Source organism: Temnothorax longispinosus, chromosome 4, assembly GCF_030848805.1.
Source record: "Temnothorax longispinosus isolate EJ_2023e chromosome 4, Tlon_JGU_v1, whole genome shotgun sequence".
Taxonomy (NCBI): domain Eukaryota; kingdom Metazoa; phylum Arthropoda; class Insecta; order Hymenoptera; family Formicidae; genus Temnothorax; species Temnothorax longispinosus.
In genome coordinates, this window is record NC_092361.1 from 9191131 (window position 1) to 9218875 (window position 27745).

At 43.3% G+C, this 27745-nt stretch overlaps 2 protein-coding genes and 1 pseudogene across 6 annotated transcripts in view; 1 reads left to right on the forward strand and 2 right to left on the reverse strand.

Annotated features, from left to right (window-relative positions):
• Positions 1-27745, reverse strand: part of 5-ht7 (5-hydroxytryptamine receptor 7) — a 561506-nt gene that overhangs the window by 133945 nt on the left and 399816 nt on the right. The gene's annotated exons all lie outside the window — the stretch shown is intronic.
• LOC139811414 (uncharacterized) lies at positions 20809-22425 on the reverse strand. Its single transcript, XM_071775713.1, has one exon. It carries the CDS (start codon positions 22297-22299, stop codon positions 20809-20811), a length of 1491 nt encoding a protein of 496 aa, XP_071631814.1. The 5' UTR covers positions 22300-22425.
• LOC139811415 (uncharacterized) lies at positions 23346-25944 on the forward strand (annotated as a pseudogene).

The window sequence follows — 27745 nt, forward strand, 5'->3', positions numbered from 1 at the left end:
TTTAGGTGAAACTTTGTGAATAGGTTCCTTTTAGATAGAAAACACATATACCAAAAGGATTTTTTGCGACTCCAAAGTTTAGCAACTTTTTTAACATTTTTAACTTATTGTCTCCGCACATACATTTTCCACGCGAAACAAACCAAAACAGCTCTCAAGTAATGTAAACAACTATAAAATCATACACAAAGTACAAATATATTAGTTTATATACTCTGCTGTATACTCTGCTTTACCGAAAAAAGTGGAGCCCCCCGCAGGAGGGCGGAACCTACTGCCTCCACGCATACACCGTCCACGCGAACCGAGGTTCACGCACACCCCCCCCCCGTGCTTTCGGGGGAGGTGCGGTAGTCCCGAAATAGTTCACGCATATACTTTCCACGCGAACCGAGGTTCACGCACACCCCCCCCGTGCTTTCGGGGGAGGTGCGGTAGTCCCGAAATAGTTCACGCATATACTTTCCACGCGAACCGAGGTTCACGCACACCCCCCCCCCGTGCTTTCGGGGGAGGTGTGGTAGTCCCGAAATAGTTCACGCATACACTTTCCACGCGAACCGAGGTTCACGCACACCCCCCCCGTGCTTTCGGGGGAGGTGTGGTAGTCCCGAAATAGTTCACGCATACACTGTCCACGCGAAACGAGGTGCCACATAGGTTCGTGGCGCGCTTTACAAGCTCGTTTAAGTAGAGGTGGTATTTCACCTCTACTTCTCACCTCACAGAGGAAGTTTCACCAATGATGTTTATGTTATGACTTTGACGGGTATGACTTTATGGTTGTTTACATTACTTGAGAGCTGTTTTGGTTTGTAATATACTGAGTTAGTTTGCTTACGACAAGAGCTGTGTGCAAACGTGTTTCTTGGATAACCGTTTAAAATGTCGGATCGTATAAACTTATTTTTTTTGGCTAAAAAATTGAATAATCGCCATACGACAATTGAGTGGCTTAGAGAAATTCAATTAATTCCTACAGAAAAATGGTGTATAAGACATAAAAAAAAGATGATTTTTATTGAAACAAGAGGAAGTTTGGGTTCTTTTCAGTGTTATAAATCTGGTAAATACGACCACAGTATTACAGCAGCACATAATACGTGGTTTGAACGTTGTCATTTAAATCTTGAGAGTTGCGTAATAATGACATATGCTTTTGCGTGGCAATTTTCTTTTGAGCAAACAAGACATGAATGTAGTCTTATTGATGGTAAGATTGTTTCTTCTGAAACAATTGCGGATAGATTTTTGTTCTGTAGGGAGGTTTGTACCATAGCTCTTGATAGACGATATGACGCAGAAGGATTACTTGGTGGTCCTGGGATAATTGTTGAAATTGACGAATGTAAAATTGGTCGAAGAAAATTTGAAAAAGGACGTTTTCGTGAAGGAATGTGGATATTAGGTATGTTTTTGTGTGGTTTCTATACAGGTTAGTTGATGCGCTTTAAATACTTAAATACTTTTAAAGCACGTCACTAATTTGTATAAAATTTTAATTGTTTATTTTGAATATTTTTTGTTTGATAGGTATGATAGAGCGTGGAGGATATAAGTACCGCTTAGAAATATGTACCGACAATAAACGAGATGAAAGTACACTTTTATCGTTAATACAGAAGCATGTAGCAATAGGTACAGAAATTCACACTGATTGTTGGAAAGGGTACTTAAATTTGGAGAAATATGGTTATGTTCATAAAACCGTAAATCATTCAACAAATTTTGTAGACCCAGAAAGTGGAGCTTACACACAAACAATTGAATCTTCGTGGCGTGCTTTACGAGCTCGTTTAAGTAGAGGTGGTATTAAACGAGATAAGTTAGTTGATCATTTGTGTGAATATTTGTGGCGATATACAATAAAAAGAAATAAAGAAGATCCATTTTATGTATTACTAGATGATATAAAATATGTGTATTCAGGAAATTAGAGAATATATAATGTTTCATAATATATATATATAATTTTGTTATTTGTTTTGTATATAAACTAATATATTTGTACTTTGTGTATGATTTTATGGTTGTTTACATTACTTGAGAGCTGTTTTGGTTTGTTTCGCGTGGAAAATGTATGTGCGGAGGCAGTAAGTTAAAAATGTTAAAAAAGTTGCTAAACTTTGGAGTCGCAAAAAATCCTTTTAGTATATGTGTTTTCTATCTAAAAGGAACCTATTCACAAAGTTTCATCTAAATCTGAGCATGGACGTTTTCGGAAGTTTCGCCCAAAGAAGATAAAAAATCAGTAGAAACGCCAAAAAATCAGATTTAGGTCGCCTTGCCTCAGAATTCGCAAGTTCGAGTGAAAAAACAAAGCGAAGAAGAACTGAAAACCTTCGTTCACAGGCAAGTGTCCAAGAACTGTCTTACGCGACGCAAATGAGTCTTCGAGCTGCAGGAAAAACAGATGCTGCAAATGTTATGAAGGATGACAATGGGTAGCCCATCAAGAGCAAAAAAATACAGTAGGTCTATTGAATTAATTGAAGAAAATATTCTTTCTGCCGATTCTGCTCTTTTGCTTTTGATCGAGCTGAAATTATCAAGAAGCCAATATCAAGGTTTACGAGCTGTAAGCAGAGAAAATAAATGCAAGTTATATCCATCATATAAGGCAGTATTGGAAGCTAAGCGTAAATGATAAATCAAGCATTTCCGTAACAGAATGTAGTGCAGAAGTAAAACTACAGACTCTTTTAGATCATACAGCTAAACGAATTTTATTAACACAAATGGATGTTATCAAAAGCTTGGCTTTTGAAAATGTTTATAATTTAAATTTAATTTGTAAGTGGGGTTGCGATGGCACCTTTTGTCAAAGTATGTACAAACAAAAATTTAGCGATGATGACGGAAGTAAATCGGATGCAAACGTTTTTTTCACTTCTCTAGTACCATTACAATTCATATCTATTAATGAAACTACAAAGGCAGAAATTATAATATGGAAAAATCCGAGACCTTCTTCTCCTCGATTTTACAGGCCTATAAGGTTACAATTTTTACATGAAAATGCTGAAGCCACCATTAATGAAGTAAATTACATTAAAGAACAAGAAAGTAAACTTATCAGTTTCGAAACAATAATGGATGGAAAAGAAATTACAGTATCGTATAAGCTTGCTCTAACAATGATAGACGGTAAAGTTTGCAACGCACTCACCAATACTGCATCTACTCAACATTGCTACTTATGTAATACAACATCCAAAAATTTTAATGATATTGATGCAATTTTGCAAAAAAAAAGTTAAAGAAGATAATTTGCAGTTTGGATTATCTACGCTACATGCATGAATACGATTTTTAGAATGCTGTTTACATTTGTCGTACAAACTGGACATAAAGAAATGGCAAGCGCGCACTGCTAAAAAGAAGGAAAAAATGCAGACTCGATCAAACAATGTAAAAAAAAGATTTTTGTTTGCAACTGAGACTTATCATCGATCAGCCAAAACTTGGTTTTGGTACTACAAACGATGGGAATACTGCTCGACGATTCTTTGAAAATTCCAGCATTTCCGCCTCTATAACAGGAGTTGATGAAGATTTAATTAAACGATTTCACGTAATATTGCAAGCAATTTCAAGTGGCCACAACATCAAAATAACTAAATTTCGAGAATACTCAATAGAAACAGCTCGTAAATTTGTACATACAACTGTATCCATGGTACTATCTGCCAACTTCAGTCCACAAACGTTTAATTCATGGCACAGAAATAATATCTTTTTCTTTATTGCCGATCGGACAAATGGCTGAAGATGCTCAAGAATCTACGAACAAATATATTAAACGATTTTGAGAAGACTTTTCAAGGAAAAGTAGTAGAATAAACACAATGGAAGATGTTTTTTTACGGCTCTTGGTAACATCAGATCCATTTATATCAAGTCTAAGAAAATTGCCACAAAAAAATTAAAATCATTGTTGCCAAAATCAGTGCAGTTATTAAATCCACCATCCATTGAAATGAGTGATGAAGCCTCCAATGTTTCCACAGCACAGTCAACTGACCATGACACCGATGATGATTTAACAGATGAAGACTTTGATTTATAATTTACATTATACATTTTCTATTTAATAATTATTAAATTTATTTTGATAAATGTATATTTATTATATACCTTTTACTTTTTATTTGAGCGCTCCTACTAATAATTTTCTAAATTTTAAATTTACACTAAATAAAAAATTACTATATAGTTATTTAAACATAAATTTTTTTCTTTCATTTTTGATATTTGTTAACTTTATTTTATTTCAAATTTATAATTAACGGTCATGACAAAAATGTATCTATTTTCGTTTTTTGAACGTTTTTTTTAACATTCATATCCGCCATATTGGATTCGCCATTTTGTTTTTCGTAATTTTGACTTTTGATTCGTAATCAGCGACCTCGAAAACCTTAGTATACCAAGTTTCATTCAAATTGAAAAACGCCTTCATATTTTGGCCAGGTTTTTGGGATTTGGAACCACTGTGTGACGCATCGAACCTGTCGGGACATATTCGTCGTAAACAAATTTTTTCTTGAAAAAGAGGGCGGTTATAGCGTAGACTAAACAATCTATCTACGCAGTACGCGAGACAAAGGAAGAATAAATGACGTCATCTGGACGATGATCGATCCGATAACGCATTGAACCTGTCGAGACATGTTCGTCGTAAACAACATTTTTTTAGGAAAAGGGGGCGGTTATCGCGTAGACTAAACAATCTATCTACGCAGTACGCAAGACAAAAGAAAAGAACTTTCAAAAAATCAATTAGAGTGAGAGAGAGGGCAAAGAATATATTAACGAGAAATGAAGCGCATCGAGCCGCAGTAGTAAGATTTGAGAGCGATACATTGATTGAAAAGTATTGAGATTTATTGTGTGGTTAAACACGTTATCACGTGCAAGTGCAGTGAAGCTATATAATAAAAGAATAGTGCGAAAGTGATCAAACATGGATCAATTCGAGCAAACCAAACGCGATCTATTGGAGCTGTCCGACCAAATAGCTATCTTGGGTGAATTTTTCACATGGACGCTGAAATGTGAGGAATTCGTCGAGCAGCTCGAAACACGCAATAGTGCCAAACGTCAGCGGTTCTGCAACAATCCAACGTTCGGGCAGAGGCAATTGTTGGTTGCCAGAATAGCGCGACTCGAGGGTGCGAAGTCGCGATTGGAAAGACAATTTATCTATAGACCGGGTGATTATGCGAACACCGATAACAGTGGCAACACGCGCGCGGCAGAACTCGTATGGCGAGAAATTGATGCCGCGTTCAAAACGCGAACAATGACCGGTGCGGTAATTAATACAGACCATATAGAACCGCGAGAGTTTTTGGAAGACGCCTGCAGCGTAGTGTGCAAGCGACTGCGAGACATTATAAAAACACATAACTGTGTCAAAGTGAACACCGCGTTCAACAGGGAGTTTGTGGCGGGTGATAAACGTGCCAATAAAAGTATATGTACAAAAAACATAGAACTCTGTCGTACATCGCACTTGCGCGAGTGGTACGAGCGGCACGTTATCGAGCCCACATTAGCAAAACTCGAGGAGTTCCGGGAACGCGACAGTGGGTGGGCGTTGACTCGAATCCTCAATTTGACGGTGAACGTCAACAGGTACAATCCTTTGCGCGCGGGGTGTCACTTGAAATTGCCTAAAGACATTAAAACGAAGAGAGCGGTGATCAATGTGCGATCAATGGACAATGCGTGTTTTGCGTGGGCCGTGACGGCTGCTCTGCATCCAGCTGAAAGACATTCAGATCTGGAATCATTATACCCGCATTATTCAACGGTACTGAATTTACGAGACATTGAATTCCCAATGACGTTGAGTCAAAGTAAACAGTTTGAACGACTCAACAATATATCCGTCAATTTCTATACCATCGAGGGACAGAAGACTTCAAACGTTCTTCCAATACGGCTTACCGACTGCACGAGTGATAAACGTGAATCTGCTGTACGTGCAGGATCCGCGAGACAACAATGTTGGACATTTTGCGGATTAAGAATCTATCCACCGGTGACACCGTATCCGAGAGCGATTACGCGCACCCCGTGAATGTATGGCAGCGATTCTCCGTTCAAACCCTGGACGAATACAGCGATCTATACCTGAAAACCGATGTCTTGCTGTTGGCCGACGTGTTTGAAAATTTCCGCAACAGCTGCGTCGCAAGTTACGGACTTGATCCCGCGTACTACTACACTTTACCAGGCTTTACGTGGGACGCCACGTTGAAAAATACGTGTGTCAATTTCGAACTGCTGACTGACGTTGACATGGTTATGTTTATCGAACGTGGTATTCGCGGCGGCCTGAGTCAGTGTTCTAACAGATACGCGAAGGCCAACGACAAGTACATGCAGTCGTACGATCCATCTAAACCGTCGTCCTACCTAATGTACTTCGATGTCAACAACTTGTACGGCTGGGTGATGTGTAAGCCACTGCCCTACACGGAGTTTCGATGGGTCGAAGACGTGTCAAATTTCGACTTAAGCGCAGTCGCTTTGGATTCGCCTACGGGCTATATTCTCCAGGTCGATCTAGAATATCCGCAGGATAAACACGACGCGCACGCTGACCTACCGTTCTGTCCAATGCGCGCTAAACCGCCCGGCAAACGGCAGGACAAACTTCTCGTCACGCTGGACGATAAAGAGCGTTATGTCATCCATTATCGCAATCTGCAGCAGTGCACGCGCCACGGTCTTCGCGTCACACAAATACATCGCGTATTGCAATTCGCTCAATCTGCGTGGCTCCGCTCTTACATCGAACTCAATACAAAAATCAGAACACTGGCCAAAAATGAGTTTGAAAAAACTTTATATAAATTAATGAATAACGCGGTTTTTGGGAAAACGATGGAGAATGTACGCAACCACGTCGATGTAAAATTACTGACGAAGTGGGACGGATGATACGACGCGAAGGCAATAATCGCGCGACCGAATTTCCACAGCAGGAGCGTGTTTTCGGAAAATCTGGTAGCCGTCGACCTGCGCAAACTCGAGGTGAAATTCGACAAACCGATCTACGTCGGCATGTGCATCCTCGACTTGTCGAAGGTGTGCATATACGAATTTCACCACGAGTACATGTCTCCTCTGTACCGCGACTCGTGTAGAATTATGTATACCGACACGGACAGTTTGATTTATCATATCGAGTGCGACGACGTGTACGAGAACATGAATCGTGATATAGTCAGGTTCGACACGAGTGACTACGCGGTAGATAACGCTTATGGTATGCCACTCGTCAATAAAAAAGTGTCGGGGCCTGATGAAGGACAAAAACAACGGTGCCATTATGACCAAATTCGTTGGACTTAGGGCGAAAATGTACGCCTTGCGAGTCAATGGTAAGAAAGACACTAAAAAAGCGAAAGCTGTCAAAAGCAACGTCATCGCGCACCATCACGTTCGACGACTACACGCGATGTCTGAACGATGAGATCGAAATGACTCGACTGCAGTCGTGCATAAGATCAAAAAAGCACGAAGTGTACACTATCAACGAGACGAAAATTGCTCTGAGTCCGTACGACGATAAGCGATATATCGTGCCGGGTTTGACCAATACGTTGCCGATGACGACGGTGAGTATGTAGTGGCAACCTCCGTTGAAACGCGAGTACGGGTGCATCTCGACGATATCACCCTGCCATAGGTCGTCGTACCCTCACACTATGACGTGTCTGCGAGGAAAATTTCTTCTCGCCGCGGCCGGTGCGTGCAATTCGTCCACCAACCATCGCTTTTTGATATTTTTATCCACATCGGATTTTAACAGTCTCATGTTTTGTTGTCGCCGTTTCTGCTTTTAGTGCATCGTTCAAAGCAGTTTCTGAACGGTTCATAACCGCTTCTGAACAGTTCGTAACCGCTTCTGAGCCATTCGTAAACCGTTCGACAACCGTTCCTGAATCGTTCGTTGTCGTTCGTCGTCGTCAGTTAACTGCTTCTTGTCACTCATCGTCGTCGTCGTCGTCGGCGGCGGCGTTTTTTAGCCGTTTGTAGCTTTTCCTGTTTCCGCGTAGTTCGCACCTGTTTCTAAACCGCTCGTAATCGTTTCTGAGCTGTTTTTGAACCGTTCGACAACCGTTCTTGAACCGTTCGACAGCCGTCCGACAACCGTTTTCGAATCGTTTGTTGCTGTTCGTCGCCGTCGTTAATTAACCGTTGCCTCTCTTCACTCGTCGCCGTTCGAAAGTCGTTTCTGCTGAACCGTTTCTTCATCGTTCATTAGCCGTTTCCAATCTAACGATATTCGCACGTCGATACTTGTTCACCGCAGCCTGTAACGCTCGCACTTTCTTCTCAAACGCGGTAAGCTTCTCGTCTGACTCTATTTGTTGATCTGTCAAACTTTTAACGCACTGATCTACGTATAGTTTGTTTATCGCGTCACCGTCAGTCTCAGGTTGCGCTACGCGACGAATCCTTTGCGACCTTGCGTCAAAGTCCGTGGCGGTGCGACACAGAGCGTTGTCGCGCACAAAATTTCTCACTAATCCGCTCTACCAATGGTACGAAATGGCATTCGTCGCGTCTTCGCTCTGCTCGAACAATCCAAATTTATTGATCGGCATTTCGACGCTGATTGAACGGATCGCTGTCGCGCCGTTTAATTTATAATAAGCCCAGCCTCGCGAAGTTGCTCGATGTTCGACGTGATCTCGTTGTCGTGGGCATTGTTGCCAGCTTGACGCGAAGTGTTGAGCAATCGCAGACGATCCACCAGCTCGTTGGGGTCGTCCCAGTGCACGTAGTCGATCTTATTGTCGGTTAGCGTCATAACGCGAGGCGCGAATAATCTCTTTCCGAATTTGTTCTTCTTGGATTCGGTCGACATCAACGGTGAGATTACATATAGATACTTGTATCCCCTGTTGCCCTTTATTCGCTCGCGAGGATCGTGCTTGTATTTATGAGCACTTGTTGCCAACAATATGCTCCTGTACTTTTGCCTATTGTCCTCAGTGTAGATATCGTAATCGGGTATTTTCTTGAAGATTAACACGTAAGTACCGAGTGTGCCGGCGTATCGTACGCCGTCGATATAAATGTTATCCGCTTTATTCATGTCAAAACGTTTATTACCGAGCATCATTTCATTCTTGCCGAGATAAACGCCGTATACGATGTCCATCGTTGGCGCCCAAAACAGACACGATGTAAATTTGGCTCAGTGGACCCAAGTGATCTTGCAACGTTTCTGTAAACAATTCTCGACCCTTCGACGTTTGCAACTGCTTTTGAACGGTCGTCGCGATCGAGTCGTCCGTGGTTTCGAAAACATCATCCACGTTTGTCAGTAATTTGGGACTTGTACCTTGCACGGTTTGCGTCAGTGTAGAGGTTATCGGTAGTACTATCGATCGTTTCGATTGATCAGATTTACGCGGTGTCAGATCCGACCAGGAGTCTAATCGATTCCTCTTTCTCTTTGGTGTAGCATCCTCCTCCCCCTCCTCCTCCTCGGCCAAGCTCGAGTTGTCGACGCTCTTTTTCAACGGCCCGATGAGAGATCTAAAGTGCGTGTCCAACTCAATGTCCTTCTCGATTTTACCGGTCTTTAAAGCGCGAAGTTTCTTGCGAATTGAATCACTTGTTTTCGCAATATCGGGGGGGGAGGAAACAAAGCAGAGTGTCGATCTCTTTCTGTAACGCTAACGTTTCACCTTCGACGACGTATCGGCGACGACTGACCGCTTTTGTGGTATCGCGAACACGTTAAATCTTTTTCTGTATCGGCCGTTCGAAAGCGCGCTGTCCTTGTCTATCACTACGAATCCGTACTTGCAATGCCAACAATTGTGGCACAACGAGCAAAATTCATCGTACGACATGCCGGTATTTACATGATCGTTGTAAACGTGTTTCAAATTAGTGCCATCCTGTTTGAACAGAATCAGCAGATTCGCGTTGTCGCGTATTAGATGTTTAGGTATTCTTGCGTACGTCTGACAGAGATAAAAGCAGTCGACGCTCGAGTGCCTGCCCATCGAGAAATACTCTCTCACAGTGTCTTGCTTATCGCACGCCACGTCGTCGAAGACGAAGATTGAGTTTGGACACGCGTCGCTCGGTGAAATGACGTCACTGTTATTGAAGAAGGTGTAGTAGCCGATTTCGTCGATCGATGTCAATAAATTCTCCAGATATTAGTATTTCGGTTGTTGCAGCGATTTCGAGTACACGTACACGTTCTCGAAACGTACACCGTGCGGATTTTCCAGCAAACTTATCAGAACGTTGGTTTTACCACAATTCGAGGGACCGCAAATGATCGCGCGTATAGTAGTCGGCAGGATCGTACCGTGTCTGCGCTTCTCCGCGTTGCCCTCCATCGACCGTGCTCTGTCATCGCAATTCGTCACGCGAATCGCCAACGGTGGTCGTACAAATCTCATTTTTTTTCTTACACTTTGTGCGACTGAATGGAACTTTCGTTTGAACGTCTATTTATAGGCACAGCGAATTGCTCAGTCGCAAAGATGTTCGTCCTGCTGTTGAGACCTTCGAACATTCGCGATTTTAGCGCCGAACAGCTGCAATTCGTGCCGAAAACCGTTCTACTGCAAGTGTGTGGTTATCACGTCTACTACGTGTGGGACAAGCTTCCGGAGCATATAAAGGCCGATTTGGAGGTTCAGACTTATCGTCGCTGTGACGAACATTACAATCAACCGTGGCAGCGAACGCACATCGACGGTCCCGCTCCGATGATTAAGGATTGCGGCGAATGTCAACGAATATAAAAACAGGTAGAGGCCTGTTTAATCGCGCGATAGGTACACTTTCGATCGTATTGCACATTCCCGGCTATCAGTATTGCGGTCCGGGTACTCGTTTGCGAGAACGATTGGCTAGAGGTGATCCGGGTGTAAATCCATTGGACGCGGCGTGTCGCGAGCACGACATAGCCTATTCGCGTAGCAAAGGTCTCACCGAGAGACACGCGGCGGACAAGATACTCGTCGAAAGAGCGTTAGGACGCGTCATCGCGAGAGATTCGGCTCTCGGAGAGAGAGCTGCCGCTACAGCCGTCTGGGCGGCCATGAAGGCTAAGACGAAGCTCGGAATGGATTTGAAAACGCGGAAATCACGAACGAGGAAAAGACCGACAAAAAAACGGATACTTCCGACAGCGAAACGAGGCGGTGTATTGCCAATTCTACCGTTGTTGGGAGTTCTCGGTTCTATGGCCGGCGGAGCGGCCGGAATTACAACGGCGGTGAACGCTAGCAAAGCCGCGCGGCGTCAGCTGGAAGAGACGTTGCGTCGTCGCAATCGCGCCATGGAAGGTCGCGGACTTTATCTCACTCCGTACAAATATGGACAAGGACTGTATCTTGGCCCGCACAAACGCGGGCGAGGAGTATCGTTGAAGATTAAAAAAAAAACATCAACGAAGTCATTAAATATGTTCGCGGGTGCTACGACTAACGTACAATTGAGTCGACTGGCAAGGCGAATGCGCGTACCGTTTTTCATAGGTGTTTTCATGCGTGATTCGTTACCGATCGTCGATGGCATACGTCGAAACGAGAGCGGTATCGTGAATTTGGATGATGCAGCGGGCCTCGGTACTCATTGGGTAGCGTACGCCAAGAGGGGAGATCGAGTCGTATATTTCGACAGTTTTGGCAATCTTCGACCACCGAAAGAACTGGTGCGATATTTTGGACCAAGCGTGACGAAGATTGAATACAATTACACGTCTTATCAGCGATACGATCAGAGCATCTGCGGACAATTGTGCTTGCAATTTCTCCGGACGATCGACGACGATCGGCGCTAATTTAAAACCTGACGATGCGCCGTGCGGAGACTCAGTGTTCGTCGAACAGTTTCTGCCGACATGTCTATAACGTTCACGCTGACTGGGAAGAGCAGCATCCTCGCGGAGCACTATTTTCCCGCCGTGGATCTGACCATGAGCGACGGTGACTACGAGCTTGGTCTAACGTGTTTCGAGACTTATCATACGATTCCGAACGTGAATTCTTCGAATAATAAATTTTATTTCGACGAGGATGACACGGAAATTACGATTCCCGAGGGATCGTACGAGATACAGGCCATACACGAGTTTTTGAAACGTAAAATTTCACGGAAACGTTCGCGACGCGTGGTTCGTTCAAACGACGATTGTCGTACGTCGATCGCGGATATCGCGCGAGAGAGGACCGTTCGCGCGAACGGTTACGAAGACGAGGCCGCGGAATACTCGATAGTGCTCCGCGCAAATTACAATACGATGAACAGCGAGATCAAGTGCGCTTTCAGAGTGAACTTTAACAAACCGAACAATGTCGGATCGCTGCTAGGATTCTCGTCGACGCGTATATTGCAACCGGCACAGTGGCACGAATCGGACGCACCGATTAATATTATCAACGTAAACATTATCCGCGTGGAGTGTAACGTGACCGCGGATGCGTACAGCAACGGCAAACACGTTCATACAATACACGAATTTTCACCGAGCGTACCACCGGGATATAAGATATCGGAAACGCTGACACAGATCATTTACCTGCCGATCATCACGCGGAGCGTTACGAATCTAAAGATACGCGTCGCTGATCAAGACGGACGATTGCTCGATTTTCGAGGAGAAGAGATCACCGTCAGATTGCATGTACGACGGCGAGAGCGATAACGCACCAGTGTATGCGTGAGCGTGAGTGCACGCGCAACATATGAAATGCTAGTGTTGAACGACTCGGAGCACGTGACAGATAACATTAATATCTTTACAGCTGCGCCGATCGATGATATCGTGAAGTCGACATTCGGTGACGTTAAACAAGAGACGAAAAAGAAGCTCAACGCGTTAGGTTTTTACAATCTCTGGGATCCGCGGTGCAAAACATCTGAACGATGATTGAAATTCTCAACATCGGAGGCGAGCCGGTCTTTGACGATCGCATCGTCAAGATCGAGACTCACACGTACAACCCGTACGCCAACACAACGTTTGATTATAGCGACGAGATACGAATACCCATACAACAGCAGGATCTGTATACGTTGCCGTGCAAAAGTTTTCTCTACGTCGAAGGAACTTTGACGGTAACCAGAGCAGCCGACCAAGTCGATAACGTGGTATTGGGTACTAATTGCGTCGCGTTCATGTTCGACGAGATTTGATACGAGCTCGACGGTATGGAAATTGATCGCTACAGAAACGTAGGAATAACCAGCACGCTCAAGAACTACGTTACGGTATCGTCCGACAGAAGCGTGATCTTGCGAAACGCTGGCTGGGATCCGTAGAATAACTCGAACGGATATTTCAATTTCTGCGTACCGCTCAACTTGTTACTGGGATTTTGCGAGGATTACAAACGCGTGGTGATCAACGCTCGTCACGAATTGATCTTGATACGAGCGCGCAACGACAACAATTCCCTGGTGGGAAGTCTCGCGTTGGAGCCTACTATCAAAATACTCAAGATACAATGGCGAATGCTTCACGTGGTATTGATGCTGCGCGCCTTGGAAGACGAACGATATCTAAGTATGGGTTTCCGTTCGTGAGATCTGTACGAGTATCCCCTGTTGCAGAACACGACCAAGCACTCGTGGGCCATTAAGACCGCGACTCAGCTCAAAAAACCGCGATACGTCGTCTTCGCTCTGCAGACGGGTCGGAAGAACGTCATGTCCGCCGACACAAGCCGATTCGACGACTGCAACTTGACCAACGTAAAACTCTATCTAAACTCGGAAGTTTATCTATGACGACCTGAATTTGGACTTTGGCAAACACAGATGGGCGATTCTGTACGGTATGTACGCGCGTTTCTGCAAGGGCTACTACGGATACGAATATCTCGAGCCGAGTCTCACCGTTTCGACTTTTCTACGTAACGGCCCGTTTGTGATCATCGATTGCTCCCGCCAAAACAAATCCGTCAAAAACGCCACCGTGGATGTCAGAATAGAATTCGACTGCATGGAGAACGTACCGCCTGTTGTGTCCCTTTGTGGGTACACTAAGATTCGATCGTTCCAAGGAGGAGGCGGGATGGATGACTGATAGAACACTCTTTGATAAACAGCACTTCGAATAAAGAATACTTTAATTAAATCTGCTTTACAGTTATTTCCGTACAAGAGAAGCCCTCTACTGATCTGCTCCCTGACTCCGATTGCCCTCTCGTCTCCTTTTGTCGCTTTTTTTTGTATCCTCGTTCTGTCCTTCGATATCGCTGAGTTGCTCGATCGTATGTGGGCCGATCGCGCAACTCATCTTTTGCTGATTCGGCGTTGCGTAATTCTTTCGGGCTTTCGCGGTCTCGTTCCCTATTGTTATTCTCGGTCGTCATAGATAAACTTCCGAGTTTAGATAGAGTTTTACGTTGGTCAAGTTGCAGTCGTCGAATCGGCTTATGTCGGCGGACATGACGTTCTTTCTTAATACTATTCATATTTTATTATTACATTAATTGGGGCCGCAACATCCCTCCCCCTTTAAGAGAAGGAAACTACGGTCTGTAGTTTTCGTTACAGTTTTTTCGCTGCTTATCCTATTTCTATTTCTATTAGGTTGGTTTATTTTCTTTATTATTTTTTTACGGTTACATTTTTCTTATTTTTTAATATAACATCGCTGGGTCGCCCTGTATTTGCGGTCGGGCGCTGGCTCGTTTTTTATTTTTTTTAATTACATAGATACTTATTCCTATTACGCTTAGTATTATTATTATCGTAAGTGTCCATTCTACGGGATATATGACATAGGGATTTTTTATTAGGGTGTCTTGGGATTTTTCCAACTATTTATTTATGTCGCTTATGTCTAGATTTAATTCCATTAATTCGTTCGGATTCCTAATTACAGGTTCTAATCTAATTTCTTTTTTCGCTTGTTCGTTAGTATTTTTATTTCCGTTTGTTTGCGTCAGGTTAAAATCTGCTAGGTGTATTTCTATTTGTTTCATATTCGTTTGTCTTTTTGTTTTTATAATAATGTCGGGTGTGGTTAGTTTACAATTTTCGTTTATACTTAGTTTTCCTGTTCGCTCGATTTCTACTTTTTGTTCCGCCTGCTCGTTACATTGAATTGTTAGCTTTTGCTTTTTCGGCGTTGAGAATAGCCACGTTTGTGGTCTGCTTAATGTTATCCATAAAATTACGTTTGACATTATTTGACGATTCTCGCAGATGTTTACATATCCTGGCGTTTTTACATAAACTTGTACCTCGCATGGTGCGTCGGCTTTTATAAAGTATACCGGTTACATACATATTTTATTCCGTTTCGTTTACAATCATTTAAATCGCGTTCCTCTAGCGTTATATAATTATGATTCTCTTTATCTATCGCTAATATGTTGTGAGTAATTCTTAAGAATGGAAAAAAATTTGCGTGGTTGTGGACAGGTAATGGTGTCGTTCTTATTATTTCATACACGGGGTATGCTACCACGGGAAATTTGATTATCGTATAAATGTTCGGATTATCGTAATACGCGTTAATTTCTACGTAGCTTTGTATATCGTACCAATTTTCTAGTCTAACTTTAAATGGAAAATGAGATTCTCGCGTCAATTGTGACGTCGCCTCTTTTAATTCTGTTATTATTTTTTCTATCGGTAATAAACGAGTGAGTATGACTCCTTCTCGCAAATATGTAAGATAGTCTATCGTGTCTTTCACGTCTTCTATTAGATCCTCTGTAATTGTGGTTAGTATTAATAACTGTTCGTCTATTTCTTCTCTTCTGGCGTACAGTGCTGTGTCTAACTGTATCCGTGTCGTGACGTTCGTCAGCAGTTGTTTGTTATGATATAACGATTTTTCTAAGGCCTCTATGTGGCCTATTGTGGCATTTATCACCTTTAATTGACTTTTCGCGGTGTGCCGTAGAGTCTGTTGCTGATTTTGTATCAGTTCAAGCTGCTCCTGTATGTGTTTTGCGTCGTCGGCATCCATAGTGCCGAACAGCGTTTTGCTGATCGTGCCGATCGCATCTATTAAACCTCGTTTATTATTGTTTGTTTTATATATAGACTGTAATCGCGTTAATAATTGCGTTAATTTTTCGTTATCTTTCTCTATCGTATGGAGAATGTTTTTGCACGTCAACTGCGTGTCCTTTGCGATTATCGTTTCGAATAACTCTTCGGTTTGCTGTAGAAATTCCTGAAGTTGGTGATATCGGTTTCCTAGGGCTGCTACGTCGATTTTAATCGCTAGTTTCCATGTAGCTTCTACCTGTTGCAATTGTTCGGTTCTCTCAAAGTATATTCCCGGCTCGCTGCTGAATTGTCGTATCTCGTACGATGGTGCTGTCTCGGGTTTTGCTTTTTTTGCGAAGTGCTGGACGACGATCAGCGTCCTGTAAGATAAGGACTCGTGTTACTTTTCTTCGAATTTTTTCTTGGCTTGGTTATGCCTTCTCCTGAATTTTTTGTTGCGCGTTTAGTCGCTCTTGAGGCTTAGATCTGAGCACATATTTGTTTGCGCTAACTTGTATAATTGTAAAATGAGGTGCAGGCTGTGTGAACGCTTTTTTGTTCCGTCGACGTGCGACGCATGTTGGCGCACGTACTGGCTGCGCGCTGCTCGTGCGGGTGCCGTGAGTGTGGGTGCCGCGCTTAGTGCGCGGGTGGCGGCGAATTAGGGTTCGGGGTCGACGTCGTCCCCTCCCTCCTACGCGGAAGTATTGTTAACACCCCCGGGCACATGGGTGCCCATCATGCCGCTGGAGATCACGGTGGATGTGGCCACCGGTCGGCGTGTGGTGCGAATGGACCGCCGTGGTTGATGTTCGGTGAGTACTTATTATCTTATCTTTTTTATTTTTTTCTATCGCCTACTTTCTATCGCCTACTTTCTATTGCTTGTTTTTGTTCTTTTGCGCGGCTTTTTGTTGTTTTATGAAGGGCTTTATCCTGTTTACGTGCAGTCGCGTAGTTTTCCGTCCTTTTTTGATCGTGTAATTGACGTCTGAGTGTTTTTTAATTACTTCGTACGGTCCTATCCACGGGGATTCTAATTTTTTCGATCTCCTTTTACGCACCGTTTCGTCGTGCAAAAGAACTTTGTTTCCCACTCGGAAATTGATTTCTTTTGTCTTCTTATCGTACGTCTCTTTGGCCTTAGATTTTTCGTTTCGCAAATGTTCCTTTGCAACTCGTTGTGTCGCTCTTAATTTTTCTTTTAGCTCTTGCGCGTAATCGTCATACGTATACGTTGGTTTCGGTGGTTGCGACAGTGCCGTCGGTAGTGTCGCTACCGGGTGCCCGTATACCAATTCAAAGGGTGTAAACCCGTGTGTGGCGTCGTGTTATACGCGAACATTGCGTATGGCGTCTATTCGTCCCAGTCTGTCTGGTCCGCGTTAATATAATGTCGCAAGTATTCCGCTAATGTTCTGTGCGAGCGTTCCAATGCTCCATTACTTTCGGGATGGTAGGCCGTTGTTTGAATTTTTCTATCTTTAGTAATTTGCAAGTGCTTTTGAATATCTTGCTTAGAAAATTCGTTCCTTTATCCGTCAGTATTTTGTCGGAAATCCCGTATTCAAAGATAATCTTTGTGACAAATTCTTTCGCGATCGTATTCGCTTCTTGATTAGGTACGGGTATCGCTTTACTGAATTTCGATAAATTGTTCTGAAACGTGAGGATATATTTATTTCCGTTTTCGGTCACCGTCAGTGGTCCTACTATATCTAGGGCACATTTTTCGAACGGTTTGTCCGCGGTGTCTGTGATTACTAAGGGTGCTTTATTTTTTTGCGATAACTTGTTCTTCTGACATAGTTTGCATTTATTAATGTAATCTTCGACGTCTCGTGTTAGTCCTCTCCAATTATGCGTCAACCTTATTCGGTTTATGGTGCGTTCCACACCTTGATGTCCTCCTACAGGTGCATCATGGTATTCGTATAATATACGTTGCTTCTCTTTTTCTGTGTATTTTCTTTCGCTCTCCTGTTTGTTATTCTCTTCCTTTTCTATCTTGTTGATATCTGTCGGAACATGTCGACTCAGCGCATCCGCGTTTCTATTCTCTTGACCGGCCTTGTGTACGATAGCACAGTATATACAGTAGCGCAACTCTCTGTCGGCACTTTTGATGTTAGCGTGGATAAAAATGAACTGCACATGCGCGTGCGAAGTATGTAACCAATCAGAGCACCGATAATCTGTCTCACTTCCTCTCACTGTTATAAGTCTCTCTCTCTTTCTAATTTATCGTTGCGTGTCAGACGCGCGCGTTTTGATTGGGATAATGTATGGAGACGCATGTTTGACGTGCGTTATAACGCGCAGAAACGCATGCATAAACAACAAGGGTTATATTTGAGATAGAAATAAAACATAATGTACAACCAGACGTGCGCTATATATTTATTTATTGGCACTATATATTTTTTAATTATATATATATATAGGTTAGGTATGTACAAAATACAGATAAATTTTAATAATTTGTATAGCAATTGTACAAATGTGCCATATTACTTCTTCGTGTTATACACGAGTTGTATAACACAAATCAATAAATTATTTATGCTATCAATATTTAAACGGTCACAAAAGGAAATATCAAGGAAATATTAAGAAAATTATATAATACAACTTGTAACTTAATTTTATCTAAAATATAAGTAGAAAGGGCTGTAAGGGTCACAACGCGGATCACGGTGCGTTCAGATATAAATGTGATTTATTTCTCGATTTACAAAAATCCAAACGTTTTGGCTCCTGTCTGAGCCATCCTCAGTGGTATAATATTAATATCAAAAATATATATTCTCCCTTAACATGGTGAGTTTACTGTTTCAATTTGACAGAAACTTAGTGAGACTAAAAGGTCCAAATCAGTTAGTTTGGAGAAAAAATACATCGCAGTCAAACCAAATAATAAGAAAATAAGGCAAAGAAAATGATCTGTGCAGAGCGATCTGTAAGACGAGATCATTCAGAATGTTTTTCGTTGTGCGTCGTGTCGATGGCACATTTGTACAATTGCTATACAAATTATTAAAATTTATCTGTATTTTGTACATACCTAACCTATATATATATATAATTAAAAAATATATAGTGCCAATAAATAAATATATAGCGCGCGTCTGGTTGTACATTATGTTTTATTTCTATCTCAAATATAACCCTTGTTGTTTATGCATGCGTTTCTGCGCGTTATAACGCACGTCAAACATGCGTCTCCATACATTATCCCAATCAAAACGCGCGCGTCTGACACGCAACGATAAATTAGAAAGAGAGAGAGACTTATAACAGTGAGAGGAAGTGAGACAGATTATCGGTGCTCTGATTGGTTACATACTTCGCACGCGCATGTGCAGTTCATTTTCATCCACGCTGAAATCGGGAGAGTTGCGCTACTGTATATACTGTGACGATAGTGTAATCGTATTCCTCTAATTTCAATCTCTATCGGATTAATCGTGATCCGGGGTCCTTTACGTTAAATAGCCAAACCAATGATTTATGGTCTGTCACTATGGTAAATTTTGTTCCATAAACGTATGGTCGAAAGTGTTTCACCGCCCATACTATTGCTAGCAATTCTTTCTCAGTAGTATTATAATTTTGCTCGGCCTTTGATAGTACTTTGCTTGCATACGCCACGGGTTGATCTTGACCTATCTTTCTCTGTGACAGTATGGCTCCGATTGCGTAATCTGACGCGTCGGTCGTCATTACGAATTCTTGGGAAAAGTCCGAGTATTTTAATACCGGTGCTGTAGTTAATTTTTCTTTGAGTATTGCAAATGCGTTTTGTTGTTCTGCCGTCCACTCGAATTTGGTATCTTTTCTGGTCATTTTTGTGAGTGGCTTGGCGATCGCTGAAAAGTCTTTAATGAATCTTCGATAATATCCGGCCAATCTTACGAAAGCCTGGATGTCCTTTACTTTTGTTGGTCTCGGGAAGCTTTTTACTGCTTCTAATTTTGAAGGATCTGGCGAGATTCCGTTTTCTGTTATTACATGTCCGAGATACGTCACTTCTTTCCGAAGGAATTCGCATTTATCGGGCTGTAATTTCAAATTATATTTTCTCAGTCTTCTTAGCACTTCTATTAATCTTTTATTGTGCTCTTGTAAACTTGCTCCGTATACTATTATATCGTCTAGATAGACTAAGCATTGTAGTCCTATTGGTCCTGCTAAAACGGCTATTATTGCTCGTTGAAATGTCGCTGGGGCATTTTTCAGTCCAAAAGGCATTCGATTATGCTCGTAATGTCCATATTGTGTCGAGAACGCTGTTTTTACTTTATCTTCTTCTTCCATCGGGATTTGATGATATCCCGAGGCGAGGTCTAGCGTGGTAAAATATTTTGCGTTTCCCAGTTGGTCTAGGATATCGGTTATGTTTGGCAATGGGAACGAATCTCCCTCCGTTAGATCGTTTACAAACCGAAAATCTATTTCCACTCTCAGTTTTAATTTTCCTGATGCGTCTCTTTTCTTTAGTACTACTAGCAACGGCGCATTCCACGGGCTCGTGCTAGGTCTAATAATTCCGTTTTTCAACATCTCTTTCACTTGTTTATTCACTTCTTCCTTGTGCTTTTCTGGCAAGCGGTACGGTCGGACGGCCGGTACGCTGCCCGCCTTTGTGGTAATCTTATGCTCGACGATATCAGTGCATATCAGTGGTTCTCCTTCCAAATGCAATACATCGCTATAATCTCTGCAAATTTCCATAATGGCTTCTTTTCTTCTTTGTTTAAGTGTTGCGTGCGTATCAATTTTTCGACTTTTTCGCTACGCGGTATTGTTTCTTCTGCTTTGTTTACTTAGTTTACTTCTATCTTTTTTGCTTCTTTTTGTTCTAACTCCTCTAATGTTACTTATTAGCATTTCGACCGTCTTCTCAGTCGTATTTAGTATGCTTGCCGGACATAGAAAATTTTCTGGCATCACTAGGCAATTTCCTATGAACACTCCTGGCATTTTTTCTTCTGCCTGTATTATTCCTAGTGAGTTTTTATCAATCGCGACTTGTACTATTGTCTCGCTTCGCGGTTTCAGAATCATCTTCTTATACGGATACAATTTTAATGTACTATTCCCTATTTTTATTGAGTTCGATTCGTAACTATACGATGCTTGATGCTTTTTTATAAAATCAACTCCTAATATCCCGTTGTATTCAATCGGGAAATCGTCTTTGACGACGTATATCGTGTGCTTGATTTTCCTGTCTCTCAAGTCGATAGTCGCCGTAAATTTTCCAATAGTATGAGCTTTATGACCTGTTGCTCCTGTAAGGGCCATTTTATCCTCTTCTATCATTGTTTCGCCTTTCAAATGTTTTACTTTTATTATTAATACGGCCGCTCCGGTATCGAACAGTAAATGTATTTTTTCGCGCTTCGCTTCTCGCATGGGCAGAGTGATTAGGTCCAGCCCTGCATGCTTCCGCGGCTTGTTTGTCATGTGTGACACCTGATACTCTAACGCCGGTCGGCGCTGCTTTGTGTCCTCTTTGTCTTCCTCATCGCTATTTGCGGCTGAATTACTGTCCTTTTTTCTCGGGCCATTCGTTTTTGGGTGAAAATTTTTATTTTGTCCTCTCGGATTATTAGGTTTGTTGTGGTTTGTTCTCTCTTTATTTGGTCGACCATTTAACAGCCAACATTCTTCGCGCATGTGTCCTGCTTTCTTACAATAATTGCAGACTTTATCTATCGCATTTACGCGGGGTGTCCTATCGGGTTTCGGTAAGGAAAAACGGTTCGCGTATCTACTGGTACGACATTCTCTTCCGTGATGCCCATATTTTCCGCATTTTTGGCATTGTAATATCGATCGGTTATCACGCGGTTGCGGCGAGTACGCATAATTATTCTCGGGGCGCGGCGAAATTCCACTCGGCCCGTTTACTTTTTCTTTGGCGCTCGCTTCGGCAATCGCTTCTTGCAAGGTTACGAAATGCTGAGCTCGGACAAGTAATTTGATCTCGTCTCTCAATCCTAATTGGAAATTCTGTAATGCCTGTTGTTGTATCGTTTCTAATATAGTTCGCTTGTTTTCTATGGTGTGATTTCTTCCCTCTATCATGGAGTCGTATAGCTCCATTGCTAGCTTATCAGCTCTTAATCCAAATACTCTTGCATTTTCTCCTGGTTTTTGCTTGAGTGTATTAAACTCTAGTTGTAAGTGTGTTGTGCTTTTGCGGCTCAAATAGCAAACTTCTAATTCTTTATTTAGTTGTGCAAAATCTCTTATCTCTCGCGTTTGAAAATCTGTCATCGTTCTTCCTTTTAACTTTGTGCATAACACTGCTTCTAATAGCGTTTCTTCTTCCAGAGGATTTGTTTTTTATTGCATATGACGCGGCGCTTAAGAATTCTTGTAATTTACTCGAGGCTCCGTCGAACTCGGGTATCATGTCTCGTGCCTCTTTTAAACGTAGATATCCGATTGCGCGTTCCGCTTGGTTCCGAATATCGTATGACGTTCGTCCGTACTTCGAACGGGAGGTTACTTGGCTCGCGTCTCGCGTGAAATTCGCGGCGTTCAGGATTCGCCGTTTCTAGTCGATTTACGCGATCTTGTAAGTTGCGGATTCCGTTTAATATCTCGTCGAGAATGGAATCTCTATCGTCCCGCGGCAGTCCGGCCCGTGCGGGTATCCGGTTACGGTGATTCGCCGGGGTGCCTCTTTGTGATAGCACTTGATTAAGACGGTTTACTTCTTCGTCTATTGGGGTTATCGGCGCGTTGTCATTTACGTTATTCGCGTCGTGGTTGCTATTTGTTGCTTCCGCCATCTCGATTACGTTCACGATTATATTTACGTTTCTCGGGGCGGAATAATACTCTTGCGGGTTGAATACGCTGCTATCATACGAGGTCAATGAGAACTCTTGTCTGTGTGTTAGCCTACTGGTCGTACTGTCCGCGTCTTCGGATTGTGCGTGCGCGTGTGAGGGGTGGAGTCTATTTTCGTCGGGGCAGTTATTTTGTCCTATTATTCTCGCGTCTAAAATTACAACGGAATCGTCGAATTGGAATTCGCGTTCGACTACGCTGTTCGGGTGTAATTCCGGTTCTGATTCGCTTTTGCTTGAGTAGTACGCGTCTAAATTTCTACGCACGGTTTTGCGATTATCGTTTACGACTTCTTCGGTCGTTTGCACGGGGCTTAACAGTCTATTTCTACGCGCTCGTCGTGACATCTCGCTATGGAGCCACGATTGATTTAGTTCCGCAGGTGGATTTTCGTTTTCCGACATCTACGGTAATTGCGCTTTACATAATTTGCTTAATCGACTTACATTACGGTCGCTAGTCGCATGTTGCTGGTCGGTGCTTGTGCCGCCTTATCTGTCGGTAAACCTCCGTTGAGGTAGGTCGGTGCCTTCTCGGGTCACGCTGCTCGCTTGTCCCTCGTCGGCCGCTACCGTGTTGTCCGCTGCTTTTGAATCTGGCTGCCGTGTCTCCGTTGAGGATGTTGCACTGCCTCACTGATTCACTTATTTTTCTTTTTCAGCTGCCGTTCCCGTCTTCCTGCCAATGTCCCTCACGCTGCCACCATTTTGTTGTGCCCCTTTGTGGGTACACTAAAATTCGATTGTTCCAAAGAGGAGGCGGGATGGATGACTGATAGAACACTCTTTGATAAACAGCACTTTGAATAAAAAATACTTTAATTAAATCTGCTTTACAGTTATTTCCGTACAAGAGAAGCCCTCTACTGATCTGCTCCCTGACTCCGGTTGCCCTCTCGTCTCCTTTTGTCGCTTCCTTTTGTATCCTCGTCCTGTCTTTCAATAACGCTGAGTTGCTCGATCGTATGTAGGCCGATCGCGCAACTCATCTCTTGCTGATTCGGCGTTGCGTAATTCTTTCGGACTTTTGCGGTCTCGTTTCCTATTGTTATTCTCGATCTTTCTTAATACTATTCATATTTTATTGTTACATTAATTGGGGCCGTAACACGCCGAATACCTCCGCGTACTGTCTCATCATACACGACCGCGTGATTGAGTACAACCCGTTGACGAACGTGGTGCGCAAAATAGTCTGAGTGTTCGCGGCAACGTCGACGTGAATATTATTCTCTCTCTCTCTCTCTCTCTCTCTTTCTTTTTCAGTCTCCGATACAATTATTGAGAGGAGCAAGGGAGGGAGGGAGAGGGAAGTATAAATCAGAGTGTCGCGAAACGATTTGCAGAGTTGCGCGTCATTCCTCTCGATTGACGCATCGACGAGAGAGAGAGAGAGAGATAAAGAAATCTTGTCATGTCCGTACCAACGTTCGTGGACTTGCAAGGATTCCTCGTCGAAATAAAATTTGTCGTGAAGAAGGTGGCGGTGCTGAGAAAAGGCTGCGTTCTGACGCATCACATTTTTCGGTACCTCATGCCGTGGAATCTCCTTACAAAATCGGACAAATCGTGCGCTACCTGGTTGATTGTGAGTCACCATGGATTACGATGGGAAGACGGAAACGTGCCGTACAGCATGATGAAACGCTTGATTACGTCGGCCCTGCTTGGTGTGGAAGAAGAAGACGATGAAGAAGATGACGATGACGAGATGCCGACTCTCGTGTACGTCAAGGGATGTCAGAAACAAGAATGGCTGGTGGATCTGCTGGAGAATTATGCGCGAAAAAACCTAATCGTCGAGACTCTGGATGCGCATTACGATAATATTGAATCATTGAATAAACTAGATGACACCAATACTATGCGATGCGGAAAACATGAAAAGAATTGCGCGTTACAAAATGTAATAAAACTATTTAACTGGTGGTCGCGCGCGACGCCATAAGAATTTGCGATCTTTTTTTAATAAATGAATTATATATAACTTTTTATTATGTTTTATTTCTTACTCCCCCTTCCCACCCCCATCATCACCGTTAGAGTAGGCTTTACTTCCCCCCTCCTAAAAAATTCCACTGCGCAGTTCTATAAACATTAATTCCCTCTCCCCCTTTCTCCCACCACCACATTATTACTTTTGGAGTTGTCGCGTATATTCAATTAATTTTATATGATCAGTCTTGTCGCGATCGCTTGTACTGACGGTCAACTTCTCAGAGGCTAGAGAGCGAAAATGTTCTCCTTTGAAGGATGCAACAGCAGCAGCAGCAGCAGTAGCAGCAACAACGGTGCAGAAACGCGTAAATGCCGTAAATTATTACGTGCCGATTCACGACTTGAAACTCAGTCGTGTGAGAACAGACGTAATAGGTAAGTTTCGTTTATGATAAAAAAAAAAAACATATAGAGTCTCCTTCAGTTTTTATATCTTTGCAAATTGTAATACTTACGATAAATAAAACTAATTTCATTTCTTTTATCCAGCATTTCGTTGGACCGTCGCGCGGTTCGTATACTCAGCAGACGATACACGTTGACAGCTACGGGATACAAATTCCTTGAAATTGGCATCAACGTGGGTCCACCAAGTTACGTGGAGATCGCCGTTGGAGATTATTAAGGAAAGGAACTGCTGTTGTCTCTCGAAACGTGGAAGGCACTCTACGAGCAACGACAAAACATTCAGAATTTCTTTCGCAATGACTACAAAGATAGCCACAGTTTTATAAACGTTGGACCGCTAACGGTGAGAGTTTGTATGTCGGTTAATAACGTCAAACTCATACGTCTAGAATCTGTAAACGTACGCTTGATGATGACCGAATCGACGTTGCATCGTATGTTCGATCTCGATCGGTGCATCGATGCAAGATTCGATCGATTGGTTAGAATACTTGCGGCAGTCGATGCAAAATTTGCACAGTTCTCCGATATCGCGTCCACTGTGACGGATCCCAAGGAAGCGTCGAATGTAATATGCGCTAGTAATGCGTTCAATACGAATCAGTTCATCGATTGTGAACTCGCAACTTTAGTTTTTTAGTACGTAAGATATATTATGTAAAAAAAGAGTTAAATAAACAGGCTGTTTTTACAACTAAATGAACGATGTAATTTTTGTTCGTGCATGTCCATCCCTACCTAAATTTTATCACCGGGTCGACCATCATCGATCCATCATTTTTTCCTTTGTCTCGCGTACTGCGTAGATAGATTGTTTAGTCTACGTGATAACACCCCTTTTTCCTAGAAAAATGTTGTTTACGACGAACATGTCCCGACAGGTTATCGACAGGATGCGTTATCGGGTCGATCATCGTCCCGATGACGTCATTTCTTCCTTTGTCACGCGTACTACGTAGATAGATGTTTAGTCTACGCTATAACCGCTCCCTTTTTCAAGAAAAAGTGTTGTTTACGACGAACATGTTCCGACAGGTTCGATGCGTCATTTTTCCCTTTGTCTCGCGTACTGCGTAGATGGATTGTCTACGCGATAACACCCTCTTTTTCTAGAAAAAATTTGTTTACGACAAACATGTCCCGACAGGTTCGACGCGTCATTGACAAAACACGCTCCTACGCAGTGCGCTATCGAGTTAGTTTTACCATTGTACGCCGCCTAGCGGCGTCGAACGAAACCCCCGCGGCCCGACGGACCTCGCGGCGCAATCGCAGACCCTCCATGCGGCCCCTCCACGCGGCCCCCGCGGACCCCCCCCTCCGCGGCCCTCGCAGACCCCCACGCAGATCCCGCGGCGCGATCGCGACCGCGAACGCGGACTTTCCCTCCCGCGAACCCGCGGCGCGACCGCAACCACGAACGCGGACTTTCCCTCCTGCAAATCCGCGGCGCGGGTGAGTCATCCCGGTGGTATGCCAAGGTCAACTCCTCCTTTCCCTCTTCCCCACGTAACCCGATAACCTTGTGTAACCCGATACCCTTGTGTAACCTGTGACGACGACGACGATGTCCTCACGGTCTCGCCGGCCGTGGAGGAGCGCGCCGTCGCTTTCTTCACTATAGATCTCTTTATAGTTCGCGATATTTCTCTCCGAAACCCAGATGGTAGCTCGACTGAGTATTGTTATGATGTAATGTTGGGCGCCAGGTGCGATTCCTCGCACCACGATACACGAGATCGCAGTATTCTCAGGCGTGGGCTTCTTTGATTAACCGCGGTTGGAATAGGAGAGGGAGCGTAGCGCAATCATCACACTCGAGTAACAAAGAACATAAAATTATATTTCAGTTTAATGCAGATAACAAGTGGAAGGTAAGCGTGTCCCACGGCGAACAAGCAGAATTCGAGTACGCGCCCCGTGTCACCCCACGAGCGCGATACTCATTCCGTCGCTGAACTGCACGGCAATCCCGATCGAATTCGCACAAGGCTATTCCCCGACATAAATTGTAGCGAATTCTACCCGGACGGTCAAACGTGAAATACTCGAAACATCTACGCCTAACAATTAAACGATTAGCGCAATTTCCTTACGATCTACCGCGACAACGCTGGGGATCTTCACTCCCCTCGAGACGCACAAATGGCCTCACCCGTAAACTCGACACAACCGTGGGCCATTAATCCCGATGAGACGCACGGATAGCTAATTACAAATGGCACGAACTTAACCGGCAACGATAACTACGAGACTCTCGCACGCGCGAGAGCCACTTCTCAAAACTACGGCACGGTTAAGCCAACGGCGATCATGAAATTCCACGCGACGAAATTGCCCGCAACGAAAGTACACGCAACGAAATTACACGAAACGAAATCACACGAAACGAAACCACAAGCACGCTGACTGTCGGCGGCCGTACGTTCGCATCCCCGAGACGGGCACTCGCGATCACT